Consider the following 16,062-nt stretch of genomic DNA (forward strand, 5'->3'; position numbering starts at 1 on the left):
AAAATAACTTTCAATACAGTAACATAATCTGTATATGAGTAACCTATAGCTATATAAATAATTTTATATCTAGCTTTAGGAGAAGTTAATCAAAGTTTGTTCTTTTCATCATCAAAATAAGCGGACTCAGAAAGCTCCTTCAAAAGTTGTGGATCAGACTTTACTGTAGATTCCTCTGGTAATCTACTATCCCATCTTTCTAGTCGTGGAGTTGGTGGTTGTAAAGTCTTACTTTTCATTTGGTGAATATCCATCTCACTTGGAGATTTTATTTCTGAATTATAATCTTCAGATTTTTCACTATAATTACCAATTAAATCTTTTCCACTCATTGATGACTGAAGTACTTTTACTTCAATCTCATCATCTACAATCCCCTCAACTCTATTATTGGAAGCACTCATTGTATTATCAAAGTCAATATAAGTATAAAAATAAAGTATAGATCTTATAATTGCGGGACCTACTGTCTAATCAAGCGCAATATATAGGTGTAATTCCGAAGTAAACCTGTCTATAGCGTATTGGTACTTTCCACTTAATAGAAGTCAATAGATCGTACTAAAAGTTACTTATCTAGATATATTAAATAAAAATTCTCCTTTAATAACTATCTATTGCCTATATATTCATCATTAGGTTATTAATATTTCAGTTCAATTGCAAAGTTTCCATGGCTTCCAGTTAGGGATAACAGATCAACACGGGATCTGTATACTTGAAAGGCTGGAGCTTGCCAATAACCACAAGTACATTGCATTCCAAACCAGCTATATGAGCCTAGTTTAGCTCTACACTTTATATTAGGGCAATTTAATTTACCTGTTTGATTTTTTAATTCCTTCATCCAGTCCATTGTGCTTATAAATACAGTACATTTATCTATAAATGATTGGTCAGAATCTGTCAATATCTCTAGAGGCCTATCTTCTGAATTCCTAGGTACTCCATGATACAGTATGTGCTCTTGCTTAAATAATAAGGACCCACATTTTTTACAACGGTATCCTACAGACTCATTTGTCTTGTCCATAAGTTTGAAATAGTCAAAATAATAATTTATATTTATTTAGCTATGATGAAAATTTGCTTATTTACATATAATGAATTGAGTTATATATGCTTATTACAGTTTTGTTGTAGCCTAGCTTAAGCCCTAGTTTCTGACAATTTTATCATCTAATAGCGTTATTTTAAGACATCTCAGCGCCGATATTTTTGGAGCCTATTAACTTGTAAAACCGTGGAGAATAATGATATTGATATTCCCAACTTTAAAAGTACCAAACATAAGTGATTAACAGGAGTATTAGAATAAAAAGTTTAAGTTAATATTTACAAGTGGTCCTAGTTAGTTAAGTGTGTACTGATGTCAAGTTTATTATTAGGACATAGCTATCTAGTTATAAATCTCTGATTCGGGCATAACTGAGGAAATTAAACACAAATAAACTAACTTTCTATAGAATTTTAAGAATGAATCTTTAATTTTAAATATATTTCTATATTTTATAAAAAGAAAAGGGCATTAAACATATAAGCTGGGCCATGTTTGTAGTATTGTTAGGGTGTATTGGCTTGCTGCTTGAAAGTGCATCATCCCAAGGCTTGAATGCATGCACAATTGGAAATAATCCTTGTGTTCCGAATGCTGAGTGTTATATAGAAACATTATTTGTAGGAGCTCCAAAATGTCGTTGCCCAAACGGTTTTGAGGGAGACGGATTATTAAATGGTACTGGATGTAGGGATGTAGATGAGTGCATATTAGGTATTGATAGTTGTGATGAGATGTCACAACACTGTATAAATAAACTTGGTGGGTATGAGTGTGAATGTAAACAAGGATATAGAACTCATGAGCAAAGACAGAATGAATGTGTAGATATAGATGAGTGCGTGGAACTAAGTGCTTGTCCAAGCTCAACTATATGTATAAATACAGAAGGCTCATTCCGCTGTGAATGCTTAGATCGAAATTTGATTTTTGAGTTGGGAAGATGTAGGGCAATTAATAAATGTAAGGATTATAATGGTAAATTAAATGATTGCTCACAGTTATGTATAAGTGGAGCTGAGGGTCAGGGTGAATGTAGTTGCAAAGATGGATATAGGTTACATGATGATGGTAAAACATGTATAGATATAGATGAGTGTTTTGAAAATAATCCATGTGATTTGAGTATTTCTAGTTGCTTAAATATTCCAGGAAGCTATATCTGTGATTGTTTTAGATCAGCAGGTTATGTAACATCACCATACAATAGTAAAATATGCATTAACGTGAATGAATGTGAGGAAGACCCAATGATATGTGGTGATTTGAATATGTGTTGTAAAGACTTAGCTCCCCCTGATAAGTATTTGTGTTTAGCTCCAATACAATCAGTAGGTAACCAGGACAGACAATTTAGAGAAGATAATGGAATAGCCACAGATCCTACTGTAAAGTCTCCAAATTATAATAATAAAAATAATGGAGAGTTCGAATTTTCTGATAAGGTAATCAATGATGAGCATGACAAATATAGTGACTATGATGTTTCTGATAAAGTTAGAGATGATATTGGTGATAGCCAAGCTAGAAATAGGAAAGGTAATAGTAGAAAAAAGAGATCATCAGAAAATCAGGGTTTGCCAGATTTTCCTACAAGTATGAGTATCCAATCTTGTTATGATTCAGATATAGAATATCCAGGCTATACTTTACAAGTAGTTCACTCTTTAATGACTCCATTTGATTGTCAATTGCAATGCCAAATAGATGCTGGATGTGATTATTTCACGTATGATATGCTGAGTCGTACTTGTTTATTAAAGGCTGCTAAAGTTGATAATAGAAATGCTCCTGGGATGATATCAGGTCCTAAATTTTGCAGAAATTCAAGAAAAACTCCAACTAAATTTAAATATTTACATTCTAATCAACAATCTTATTCTGCAGCATCTGCTCAATCTACTAATTCATCTTCATCTTTACTAAGACGTTCAGGGCTTTCCAATTTTGCTCAGGCTGTGAAGGCAAATCACTCTATCGAAGCAAAGTGTCCAGCAGGATTCCGTTACGCTCAGGATATTTGGAGAGAACAAAAAAACAAAAGGACCATGGAAGTTATACAGAGACAATTTGGTTCTAGGTTACCTACTCAAATTAATCCTTCAGATATAACACAGGGGATACAAAGTAATAGTCAATATATGGCAGATCAATTAACACAATGGTATGAAGCTATAACTAGTGTTCCTAATGTGGTAAATAGTGTTGCTAGAAATACATCTGCTCTTTCAAACATACCGATATCTAACTCGCCTCTTGATTTACTCAACACAAACCCTGGTTTTATTGCAGGTGGTATCCCACCACCCCCAAGACCTCCACCTATTCAAAATAGTAATATATTTTATTCAGGTCAAACGAACTCCTATGGTACTGTGAATTTACCACCAGCATCTCCCTTTGCAGCTTCTATGGGAGGACATCAGATAGATGGTATATGACATTACTTTTGAGAATTAGGCTAACCACAGTGAGTTTGGTTAAATAGATCACAGCTCCTTAATCAGTATATTCACACTAGCATAGTAATCTGCAAAATACAAGATAATTTAAATACTACTTAAAAATATTATAGGATTTTTTATTAAAAGGTTTATTATTATAAGAGTAAAGCTAACATTCATCAAGAGTCATCGGAATATTGCTTAATTGTAGTGAATAACTTCTAAATAAAAAGCTATTTCTATCTTATTTAAATACAGAATTCATAGTTCTTCACATTATCCATTGAAGTAACTATGCATAATGATCCCATTGTTAGAAGAAAATTAATGTCAATATAATTGCAAATATCTCACTGACTATATCCTCAAATTGCTCAATATTTCTTTCTATAATCTTTATTAGTTTAAATTTTAGATTCACCAAATCTTTATTCAAATCAATTTCGAAGCGTTAACCTACCGGATAATTATTTTTTTAAGTTTGTGGTTGTTATTAACTAACAACTGAATAGATAGTATCATCAACAGTCATAAGTTTATTTTCACTTTCCAGAAGATAAATGACTTCCTTTAACTCTTCTGTTGTAGATAGCTCTATCTGATTAGAATGACTAGAATTCTTAATTTTATTATTAATCTGTTCAAGTAAGTCCCCCAATAGCATTGCTTCCAAGCCAGTATCTGCAAATTGCTCAGCAATATACGAAATCAGAAGTTGTTTCCTCTCACCAGATATGTTACTTGATCTTATATCTATATCAATGTCCTTGCGTAGTAAATCAGCTACTGCTAATGCAGTTTCTCTACCACGTGCTGCAGATTCAATTGGGTCCAAGGCTATTCTCCCAGGAGTTGTAGCAGAAGAAGATGGGGGTGCTGCAGGAACACTTCCATCATCATCAGCTAAAAATGTAACATCACTTTTTCGCCTAGATTTCTTTTCATTTCTACGATTGTCCCTGTCAAAAGTATCTTCATCATCACCATCTTCTTCAGCCTCTTCATTCTGTTCGAGACACTTCGTATCAGGACATTCACCAAATAGTGCATAATTCAAGAGCTCACAAGCTACTTGTACATCCTCCTTCAATACAAAATCCTGCATTTTAAGCTTACTATGAGCTGTAGCCAAACGTATTATTCCTTCTAAAGTTCTAGTTGTACATGTAGTACTACCGTTGCTTTGATTTAGACATCTTGACCTTAAATCAGAAAAGAATTTTGCGACTAGCTCAATAGCTTCATCTGATAATTTTGGAGTGCTTCTAACATACTTACAATAGTGAATATACTTCCTTAAAAAGCTAGTTGTCAAAATTCTCTGTGTAATAGTATTATCTATACTTCTACCTTGATGCTTTGTGGATGTGTTTGCAATATTCACATTAATATTATCAATATTTGATTCAAACATCTGGAAAACTGAGGTCTGCCAAATTTTATTAATCTCATCATCAATATTATCATCATCTTGAAGATCAGGTTGAATTATAACAGTACTCATACCCCTATTAGGCCCAGAAAAATGACTGGAGTCGCAATTCTTATAACGAATCTGAGCCAAGACTTGTGATGCTATTCTTCGATCTTGTTGAGATGTTTTAACATCACGAACAATAAAAATAAGATCAAATCGTGATAATAGAGAATCTGGAAAAGCAATCTGACGACTTAGTTCCATACGATCATCAAAATGACCATAAACAGGATTTGCAGCTGCGAAAATAGAACAACGAGCATTTAGTGATGCTTGTATACCTGCTTTTGCTATTGTAACTCTCTGCTGTTCCATAACTTCATGAATTGCTACTCTATCTGCAAAACTCATCTTATCAAATTCATCAATACATACAATCCCACGATCTGCTAGAACAGTAGCTCCAGCCTCCAGCCTACGCTCCTTAGTATCTGGATCATAAGTAACAGCTGCAGTTAAGCCGACACCAGAACATCCTCTACCAGTAGTACTTATTGCCAATGGGGCAATAGACATTATAAAGCGCAAAAGCTGAGACTTTCCACAAGATGGTTCTCCAATTAATAGAGTATGAATATCACCTCGGATATGAGTTCCATTTTCTAAATTATGCTCAGCTCCTCCCAGAATTCCCAAAAGAAGACCTTTCTTTATATACTCGTGACCACAAAGTGAAGGAGCAAATGAGTTCGACAAAATTTCAAATGTATCTGACCTAGCAGATATCTCCTTCATTGCCTTTATCTCCTGAGGAGATACATCTGGGTTTACAACATTCATATTCAGTAATTGTATACTATTTGCAATAATAACAACTTTAAATATCCCTGTCATTGCATTTCCATCTTTTCTTCCTAATGGTTTATATACACCCACAATACGTACCCTATCTCCTGGTTTTACTACTTCAACTAAATCATCCTCTACAATAACTTCTACACTTCTTGGTAATTGACCAGTTGGAATCATTTCTGGTAATTCCTGTAATGTTAATTTCTGGTTATCTTTGTATTTACATAGACCAATCTCTACTTCCATTTTATTGCCATAGCTATCTTCCTTTGGAATACCACTTTGTACATATCTATCCTTGAATAAACAAGATAAATCACGATGTTCTCGAATCTCTACATAAGTCTGTACAGGATTCCCATTACTATCTAATTTACCAATCATACTACTCTGTGAAATATGTACAGATTTCACTAATTTTGGTCTTACAACAGAGCATTGTGATATTATACCTTCAATACAAACCATGTGGTTTACGTTATTTGCAGTTAAACCTCGAGGAGTGAGATGATGACGCCCAAACCAACCTGTAAACCCAACACGTACAGATAGTGAAACTTTATTCATTGATTTCCCCTCTTTGTTTAACCCTCTATCCAAATCTATTAACTCTCTGATTGCATCTTCAAAAGGAGAGACATATGTATATGGTTCAGATATAACTTTTCTTGGTAAGTCCTCATTTATTCTTCTCAAATCCTTTAGATCCACTAATAAACGACTACTTTCAGTATTTTCCAAAGCTATTTGTCTAATTCTTGAAGAATATTCATCATCATTTAGAAGGAAATTCTTATAAACCTGAACTAACTGCTCCGATAATTCTTGATCAGATAATCCGTTCTGCATGTACAGCAAGTTAGCAGTCTAAAAGTTATCTAAGTTAATATTTAAAACCTTCTCTCAAATTAAATTCACAACTTTTTTGTTCAATTAAGTCCCTACCTTTGTATGTAAACTTGAAATTCACTTTTGGTAACTTTAGGTTAAGCATGGGGTGTGGGGAATACCTACTTAAGCGCTTAAATGTGTGTAATATGCACAATACTATCATTAATAGCGGTATTTAGCTCATGATGGGACTAATATAACTAGCCTATTTGATTAGTTATATTACTGAATATACTAAATCAAAATAATAAAATAAATCTAATATTGCAATTTAAAATAAAGCTTAGTAATTCTACTGAAATATATGGAGGCTAAAAAAAGAAATCAAAAACTTTGTTCTGATTAGTAATATTCTAATATCCTTTTGTGACTATGAAAACTTGTGAACAAAAAGAAATGGTCTTCAAAGATTACATTGGATAATGACAGTTATGGGTAGATATACGTGCTGATATAGGAAGACAGATCTGCTGATATGGTGATGACTTTAACTCAGCCTCTTTTTTCTCATCTTTGATAGCAAGGTTCTGTGTTATATTTATACAATTTGACTGTATTCTTTGATATATAGGTCCTATAGGATTGTATTTAAATGAATCTAGGAGCCAAGGATGTTTTAGAGCTTGTTGACAGGATCTGATTCTTCTATTAGGATCCCATTGCAAAAGCCTAATACATAGATCTTGAGCTAGTGGGAATTCAGGTAAAGGAGATACATTAAATTGGAAACCTCCCTGATCTCTTGCATTTTTTAAAACTTCAAGAGCTTTATTATAGTCACACATTAAATCTATACGTAGTGGTGGAATACCGGTCATTAATATATACAAAATAATTCCAATACTCCATAGATCAGATGCAGTTGAATACTCCCCACCATTTAATACTTCTGGAGCTAAGTAACCAAATGTCCCAACAAGTCTTTTTTTTAGCTTAACCATTTGCATATAAGAACTATCATTTAGTAATTGGCATGTATCAAAATCTACAAGTACTACTTCAAAATATTCTCTAGATTTTTTTAAAGAAAGATGAGCAATAGGATCTTCCTTATTAGAAATTTTGTAATCATCTGTACTTACAGAACTTGAAACTGTTGATTTGGATGAAACTGTACATGGAGAAAGTAAATTATTATCAGAATTTCTCTTATATCTAAACATTAAATTCTCTGGTTTTACATCTCTATGTAACATTTGAAGACAGTGAAGATGATTTACACTTTCCAAAATTTGCCGAATAATATATTTACATGTTTCTTCTGGAATAGCTTGCTCTGTAACAAGAAATTGGAAAAGTTCACCACCTTCTAAACCTTCCATAATCAAATAAAAGTTTGTTTCATCTTCTAGAACCTGAAATATTCTCATTACATTGGGATGAAATGGTAATGATAATAATTTCATGCATAAATTTCTCCATAATTGATAACTTCCTGGGAATGATGACAATATTCTAGATTTTTTTACTATTTTAATAACAACAGGAAATCCTGTTGCTTTATGATAAGCCCAATATAGTTGAGGACGATTACTACTCAAATTATCTTGTCTTCCACTTTGATTCTGTAATATTTTACCTTCTTTATCAACAGATCTCTTATTACCATTGAGAAGTGATCCAATATTATAAAAATGTTCTATACAACAATTTATTCTTGTTAGGTCAATAAAACAGCCATCAAACAATGAATAAGGGTTGTTACCCACATTATTTAGAATATCAATATTTGAATCAAGATACTTTGAATTAGTTTCTCCAATTTCAAATTCACTAGTCATATTTAACTGTTTCAAATTCATATTTGGTTCTATACATGCTCCACTATAACGATGACTTCGTTTACGTGTTCTATTGTACATTTCACCATTTATTTGTTTTTTACTTTGACACTGACATATTGAGCTATTATTTCTATTACTACATTTACATAAGCTATGCTCTATATTTTTAGAAGTATTAACATATTCATGTATTAGTTTGTCATTTCTTAATGATGACTCTGTACAAATAGTTGCATCATTCCGCTGTAAAATGTCACTAAATAGAGTTGTTAGCAAATCATTGTTACCAATATCACACATCCTTACCATGTATCTATAAATCCCATATAACTTGCATTCATAAGTTTTTGTATAATTAAAGAAGTTGTATACAGGGGTTGCTACTAGATCTAGAGCGCAAAGATCTTCATGCTTTAAAACCGCTAACGTCTGACCTAGATTGAAAAAATTATACTTGTAAAAGAATTGCAAATTGCGGATTTCTGTTAATCAAGACTTTGTGAGCTCTATATAAAAATAAACAAAATACAGTTAGTTAATATTTATATAAACATTATACTAATTTTTTTTTCTTTAGCTACTTATAATACTATAAATAAGCCATTTATTTTATTAGATCAAACTTACTATAAATAATTTATATTGCAAATATGCTATGATACTGCAATCATGCATTAATATATGAAATTCTAGTAAACTATATCATCCTTAATATATAATTATATAATATATTGTCAAAATAAGTTTAAAAAAATATTTTGTTTTTATATTTTTATCTAATATAAATATTTTACAAAACTATTTAAAAGCTAATAGTTTCCCTAATATTTTAGAACTGAATATTTCATTATTTAAATTATAAAAAAATAATTTCTGATACTAAAGATATAACTAATATGTAAATTCTGTCTATTATACAAGGATATTTCATTATTTAGATAGTGTTCAGATGTTATGGTTTTAAACTATTATAGTTTTGTAATAATATCTCCTTTAAAAAAATTCAGTAATACTAGATTTTCTAGGTTATTCCCTTATAATATATTGAATAATTATCTAAAATAAAAAAAATATTTAAATTAGTAAGAATAAAACACTAATTATCTAATATAAATACTATTATACTGACGAAATAGTATATATATATATATATATATATATAAATTGTAATCTATTTACTAAATAGCATCTAGATATTTTGAAAAGTATAAATTACAATTATTTTATTCTTAAGGTATTGAAATAACAATCTATGATTAAAATTATATACAATATTGGCAATAATAAATATTTATTAATATGAATAAAAATTACAAAGATTTTGAAATAAAGAAAAGAGAAATAAAAATACAAAAGTATTCATTATAAGTTGTAAAGTGATAACTTTAGAAGAAATATCAATTTATTTAATATTTACAACTGTAATGTAGAATCTGAGATCCTATTCAAGTATATAAATATTTAAGAATGATATATATTTAAAAAAAAAAAAAAAGAAAGAGAATTTTAAGAAACAATTAATTGATATTGATAATAAAACAAAAATGAGGAAATTTTGGAATCTTATAAAAATAACACCGACAAAAAATTTACATTAGGTACTATAGATGGTAAGATTCCGCCAATAATGGTCTATAATTTTACTTGTTTTTTTACAAGTTCTGTTATAGTTTACCTTAATGGAATACTAAATATCATTACTATGGATCTATGAAAGGATTAGATGAAAGTATATTAAATATAAGATCTGACTATTTAGAAGATTGTATATCTAATAATATAGATAAGAAAAGTGGAACAGAAATTAGTGAAGTAGTATACAATGATAGTGATCCAGATATAAATATAGAACTGGTGCACAATGAAGAAGTATCCAATAAAAATACTACAATTATAAGTGAGAAATTAGAAGTTAAAACTACCAAGAAATATAAGAAAAACTTGATATGGGATGGTCCTCGTTGGGATTTAGCCTATTTTGATCCTACAATGAGTAAAAGAGAGATGAAGAAATTAAGATATTATGAAGGTTTATTTAAAAAGATAGATAATAGTGGGATAAAAGGAGAAGTATCAATAAATTATAAAGAAAAGATTAAAGGGCGAAATTCAAAAAATAAAAAACATATACTTTCATTTCTTGAGGAAAATTTGGGAATTGAAATGCAAAATCTACATGAAAATACAATTAAAGATACTAAAGTAACAGATGTTGAAGATTTATTGTTGACACCTAGTAAAGACAAATATAAGCAAAATGATTTGTGTAATAGTGGTAGATATATTACAGATAAGGATAAAGTTGTATGTGAATCAACAACAAAATCTTTGAGTAGCAATGATCCAACAATAGATAGAGATAACAGTAGTAAAAGAAGAATTTCTATTGATTGGAGAATGAGGTTACTAAATAGAACAAATTTGACAAATACAATATCTGAATCTAATAATTAAATAAATAATACTAGATACTAAGCGAATCTGATATTAGTGGATTTGAGTTATATTATTTTTTATTATTTAATCTGGTTCTAATTGAGATTTTTTAGTTACTTTATTACTTCTAATATTATAAATTTGTTAAGATTGATACTAAGATTTCAATATTAATATTAAGAAGATTTGTTTATTTTAGCCTAATTAGGTTATTAGGTTGAATATTAATATCAATAAAGTGGATAATAAGAAGGTAAATTTTACTTAAAGTTTTCTAATATCTTTAGATGATTTAAATACTTTATAATTTTACCTCAGGTAATTCCTATATACACGACTTGATATTAGATATATCAATATATTTGACAAAAGTAACGACACAATATTTGATTTTTCTAATTAGGTTTAGAAAAAGAAGAGGAAGGAAGGAGAAACTAAAAATAAGGAATTTCAGTTTAGTTGTATTTTAAAAAGTTCAATAAAAAAGTGCTAATATTAAATAATAAACTTATAATATATATATAACAAGTTGCAAAATGTTATTGCAACTTCTAAGTAAATTTACAATATAATTACTTATCCATATTATGTCTATTTCAAGAATTCCCTTTTTTCTTATAAACTAGATCCTTTGCAAAATGAAACCAAGTAAAAGTTAGTAGGAGCGCCGTATCCATATGATTAGCCTTATTTGAGTAGGAAATTTGCTGAATGATCTGTATTATATTCATCTCTTTACTCAGTATGACTTATTCAGAGAGGGAAGTTTTATTTTTTATGAAGGAAGCATTAAAATGGGTAATGTTAATGTTAATCTAATTTGAACTAAAGATTTTCTTTAAAACAAAAGAAAAAAAAAAAAAAAAGTGAACTTATTTAAAATATTATAAAAATTTTGTAGGCCACAAAGGCATTTGATACAGATGAAATTCCTGTAGGATGTATTTTAGTTAATAGAGAAACAAAAGAGATTGAATCTGCAGCTCATAATGAGACCAATATATCATGTAATGTAAGTAATAAATTTTTATAGACTAGAATTTATATTATTTTTAAAGGAATTTATTTATTTATTAATAGTTATGGTTATAATTCAGGCAACTCGTCATTGTGAGGTGGTTGCATTGGAGAGACTTGCAGATAAACTTATTCAAGAATTTGATGGAATAAATTGTAAAGATATAAATACCAAATTTCCACTAAAACCAGAATTCGGACAATATTATGATTTGTTTGTAACAGTAGAACCTTGTATTATGTGTATTGGAATTCTTAATCAAGCAGGTTAGTTGAATTGACATATTCATATTATCAATATCTTTAATTTAAATATGGTTAATTAACTATACATAATTTGTGAATTATCACAAGTATATAAATCTTTGATATTAATATTTCCCTAATCATATTTCATTTTATGTATACTATTTAAATTTGCCTCATTTAGGTATTAAAGGTATTTATTATGGATGCAAAAATGATAGATTTGGTGGATGTGGTTCAGTAATTGACTTTCATGACATTATTGATATTAAGTCAGAGATCCAAATAAAATCCAATATTTTAGCTGAGGAAGCAATAAAATTATTGCAAGATTTTTATGAAAGAGGTAATCCCAAAGCTCCAGATGAAAAAAGAAAACGACCACTAAAAAGAAGTAATTAAAATCAATATTGTATAAATTGATTCAATAAATTCAGTTCATTAATTATATTTATTTTATATTATATTACTAATTAGTCAAATGCAGTTAAATTTATAGGTTTTCCAATTATATTCTGAATTTTATGTGGAGTTATTGGTTCTACATCAAGATTCCCAACTTTCCCATAGCTTCTTGGACTTGTATTATTAGCATATCGATTAGTGCTAGCACTATTATTAGGTGAACTTTTTTTTAAAACTGAATCTTTAAAATCACGATTATCTCTTTCGTATTTGCTAATAAATGCACTACTATTAAGTAGTTTGTTTATATGACTATCAACATTGAAATTACGATTAACTGGTGTATTTGTATACCTTGAGGTTGCAATGTCAACATTATCAAATTGCCTATTTCTTATCTGTCTATTATTCAGACTATCACCAGTACCAGTACAATCATCAATCCACCCAAAAGAGTTATCAATGCTTTTATATTTTAGAATTTGATTAAAATGGATCAAATCGTTATTCTGTGGACTTTTCATAAATACGCACATAGCTGCATCATTTTTATAATTATTACAATAATTCGTAGTTGAAAATAGTGTCAATACCTTTCCATTTGCAAAATATTCATAGCCATTTGGTATGCATTCATGAGCTCTTACAATTAGCTTTATTCCTGTATTATTCATAAATGCATCTATATCTTTACAATTATAATTGCATACATTAACTCTATTTTCATTATCTGAGTTATTTGTAATACAATCAACATCAGTTTCATTATATAGATACTTTTCGTCATTTATATCATCATCAATTGGATCAGACCACAAACAGTCCAATATTTTTCTTTCAACATTATAACTATTACATGCATTAATTGTTTCAAATTCATGTTTAGAATTATCATAAAAGCAATCAGATGATACATGGATTGGTTTTGGAATATCTTTAATATCATCTAAAGTTTGAATATTTTTACCAATCCCACCATGTACACACAAAATTTGATCTTCAACAACTATACCAAGAGATAAAAATTCAAATACATCATTCACTCTTTCCCATAATAAATGACCATAGTGACTCCCATATTTTCTAACACATTCTGTGTGAAAACCATAAGATAAATTCATTAATGGATCTTCATGGTTACCACGCAACATTATAATTTTATTAGGAAATAATATTTTAAATGAGAATAATAAAAATATTACTTCTAATGAAAATTTACCACGATCAACGTAATCTCCAAGAAATATATAATTCATTGATAATATATCACCACGATGATAATGTGGCCATGAGAATTTTTCGAAAAAGTGCAAAATATCAAAAAGTTGACCATGAATATCACCAAATATCCTAACTGGCATTTTAAATTCTGAATTCTGAATTAAACTATTTTCTTTACGGAATAATTCTACTACAGTATCACATAACTTCATTATTTCATCAACTGTTGCTATATTTGTTATATTCATACTTTCTTCTATTCCCAGTTTCCCCATATGTAAGGATCGAGCTAAATCCATATAATACTCAATTATTCGATATTTTAGATCTTTATTTAATAATGTTGAACGAACTAAACTTGTATGCTTATCTATACTTACAGAGCCTTCAATATCACTCATTTGTTCATTATATAGTATTGAATTATTAAATAGTTTTTTGTTATTGTAGCATGATGTCTTTATATTATCTTTAATAAATGAATTACCCAATGTTATTGTCTCTGTTTGGATTAAATTCCTAGATATTGGTTGAGTTTCAGTTATTCTATCCACTGTCCCTTTTCCTTCCTCTATTCCTAAAGAAAATAGGCTATTCTGTGGAGAAAAATTTGACTTAGTACTTTGAATAGTATTCACTATACTAGTATCTTCTAGGATTCCTCGATTATTAATATAATCAACCAGATCTTTGTGAGTTCTCAATAGCCATCCTGTTCCTTTCAAGATATTATTCAGTACTGATGTATAAAATGCATTAAAACCAAAAACTCCATCATAATGAGCAATTAAGTGTATGGCATACTCTCTAGCTTTTGATTCTGTTATAGTTTTTGTATTATTGGCAAGTGATCGTATTGCTGAAATATGTAATAACATTTTCTTCAGTTCATTTAAGCTCAATAACCCATTTCTATCGCTATCATAATATAAAAATATGAACTGTAATCGAAGCTGTCCTATACTAGTTCTTGGATCATTAGTAGCTAGTGGACTCAAACTAAGCATACCAGAAGTAAATTCAGTTTCACTCATCTTACCATCCTGATTCCTATCCATTAAATTATAAAAAACAGTACGATATTCTTCATTTGTTATTGGATTATCATTTAGAATTTCTAGAAATTCATCCAATGTTAAAAATCCCTTCTCACTTATCCCATATTGATTTACAACATCTCTTAATATTGAATACCTTTCTTGCCATCCCATCTCAATAATTGAATCATTTAATAACTTTCCAAAACTTTTCCAAGGTTCCCATTGTTCAGGGCGAATAGTTCTTGTACTAGTATTCTGATCCATACTTCCCATTCTTGTAGGTTTAAGATTACTATCTAGCCCAATATTAGGGCCATATATAGTAGAAATATTCATCTAGTTATATTTGATCTCTACTAAAGCATATAATAATTCACGTTAGTAAAAATTTAAATTATATAAACTCTTGACCTTGTTTAAAACGTATTCTATAAGTTATTTATATCTCACAAAAGCTACTGATTGAATATTATACCTTATTTCTTGTTGATTCAATTTGTTTAGATCCTTTTACTCATAAATAGATAAATAAATAGGGGGGAAAAAAAAGAAATTATATGTATAGCCGTGTTAAATGCAAATACATAAGTTACATTTATATAGCGGGCAATAGGCGGTTTGCATGCATGTGGGGGGGGAGAGAATTATAAGGGAGTATTCTACATAATACTTATTTGAAGAGAATTCAACAATGCAAACAGCGGGATTACAAATTAAATTTAGTTTATATTATTAAGAAGTTTCAATATAAAATCTTGTTACAGAACCTATTAAGTAATAGTGAGATTAAGGAGTAGCTCCTAATGAATGGGATATCAAGCTTCTGAACAAGATACATCATACCCACATTTATATACTACTCCCCATGTTTTGTATGACTTTCATCTGTAAATATAGCAATCAGAATAAAATTTATAAGGAAAACCATTATAGATATGAAAAGAAATGCTAAATAAGATGACAGCCTCAATGGTGAAATAATGAATGTCTATATTGAAATTAATAAATATTACTTTAGTGAAGTAATAAAGACGTTGAAAAGGTATCAGAAACTTACAGACAATTCAATATTACCATAAAAAAAAGGTATTACTATAAAGATAAATGTAACATATATAAATAACAGACCTGCCAAAGTTAGCAAGAAAAGTCCTCTACCTTGACTCATAAAGTCCCATATATTTAACTTTTATTCCGGAGACTGTACCCCCCTCCCTTCTTTAAATACAAGTATCGAAGCATATTAGCGGTA

The 16,062-nt window shown here is 29.4% G+C and overlaps 8 protein-coding genes across 8 annotated transcripts; 3 read left to right on the forward strand and 5 right to left on the reverse strand.

Annotated features, from left to right (window-relative positions):
- Positions 1-89: 89 nt before the first annotated feature.
- cand_011160 (uncharacterized protein) lies at positions 90-404 on the reverse strand (the record flags this gene model as incomplete). Its single annotated transcript, XM_067211355.1, has 1 exon — positions 90-404. One exon carries the CDS (start codon positions 402-404, stop codon positions 90-92), a length of 315 nt encoding a protein of 104 aa, XP_067068204.1.
- Positions 405-643: 239 nt separating this feature from the next.
- cand_011150 (uncharacterized protein) lies at positions 644-1,033 on the reverse strand (the record flags this gene model as incomplete). The annotated part of the gene is made up of 1 exon (XM_067211354.1): positions 644-1,033. The coding sequence occupies one exon, from the start codon at positions 1,031-1,033 to the stop codon at positions 644-646; it is 390 nt and encodes a 129-aa protein (XP_067068203.1).
- A 515-nt stretch (positions 1,034-1,548) lies between these two features.
- Positions 1,549-3,498, forward strand: cand_011140 (calcium binding EGF domain-containing protein; the record flags this gene model as incomplete). The annotated part of the gene is made up of 1 exon (XM_067211353.1): positions 1,549-3,498. One exon carries the CDS (start codon positions 1,549-1,551, stop codon positions 3,496-3,498), a length of 1,950 nt encoding a protein of 649 aa, XP_067068202.1.
- A 496-nt stretch (positions 3,499-3,994) lies between these two features.
- cand_011130 (DNA replication licencing factor MCM3) lies at positions 3,995-6,619 on the reverse strand (the record flags this gene model as incomplete). Its single annotated transcript, XM_067211352.1, has 1 exon — positions 3,995-6,619. The coding sequence occupies one exon, from the start codon at positions 6,617-6,619 to the stop codon at positions 3,995-3,997; it is 2,625 nt and encodes an 874-aa protein (XP_067068201.1).
- Positions 6,620-7,071: 452 nt separating this feature from the next.
- Positions 7,072-8,745, reverse strand: cand_011120 (protein kinase domain-containing protein; the record flags this gene model as incomplete). Its single annotated transcript, XM_067211351.1, has 1 exon — positions 7,072-8,745. The coding sequence occupies one exon, from the start codon at positions 8,743-8,745 to the stop codon at positions 7,072-7,074; it is 1,674 nt and encodes a 557-aa protein (XP_067068200.1).
- A 1,410-nt stretch (positions 8,746-10,155) lies between these two features.
- On the forward strand, positions 10,156-10,899 carry cand_011110 (uncharacterized protein; the record flags this gene model as incomplete). Its single annotated transcript, XM_067211350.1, has 1 exon — positions 10,156-10,899. One exon carries the CDS (start codon positions 10,156-10,158, stop codon positions 10,897-10,899), a length of 744 nt encoding a protein of 247 aa, XP_067068199.1.
- Positions 10,900-11,675: 776 nt separating this feature from the next.
- On the forward strand, positions 11,676-12,546 carry cand_011100 (cytidine deoxycytidylate deaminase family protein; the record flags this gene model as incomplete). Its single annotated transcript, XM_067211349.1, has 4 exons — positions 11,676-11,690; positions 11,783-11,893; positions 11,979-12,165; positions 12,329-12,546. 4 exons carry the CDS (start codon positions 11,676-11,678, stop codon positions 12,544-12,546), a joined length of 531 nt encoding a protein of 176 aa, XP_067068198.1.
- Positions 12,547-12,617: 71 nt separating this feature from the next.
- cand_011090 (serine threonine protein phosphatase) lies at positions 12,618-15,146 on the reverse strand (the record flags this gene model as incomplete). The annotated part of the gene is made up of 1 exon (XM_067211348.1): positions 12,618-15,146. One exon carries the CDS (start codon positions 15,144-15,146, stop codon positions 12,618-12,620), a length of 2,529 nt encoding a protein of 842 aa, XP_067068197.1.
- Positions 15,147-16,062: the final 916 nt, after the last annotated feature.

Source organism: Cryptosporidium andersoni, assembly GCF_001865355.1.
Source record: "Cryptosporidium andersoni isolate 30847 chromosome Unknown contig_28, whole genome shotgun sequence".
NCBI classification, from domain to species: Eukaryota; Apicomplexa; class Conoidasida; order Eucoccidiorida; family Cryptosporidiidae; genus Cryptosporidium; species Cryptosporidium andersoni.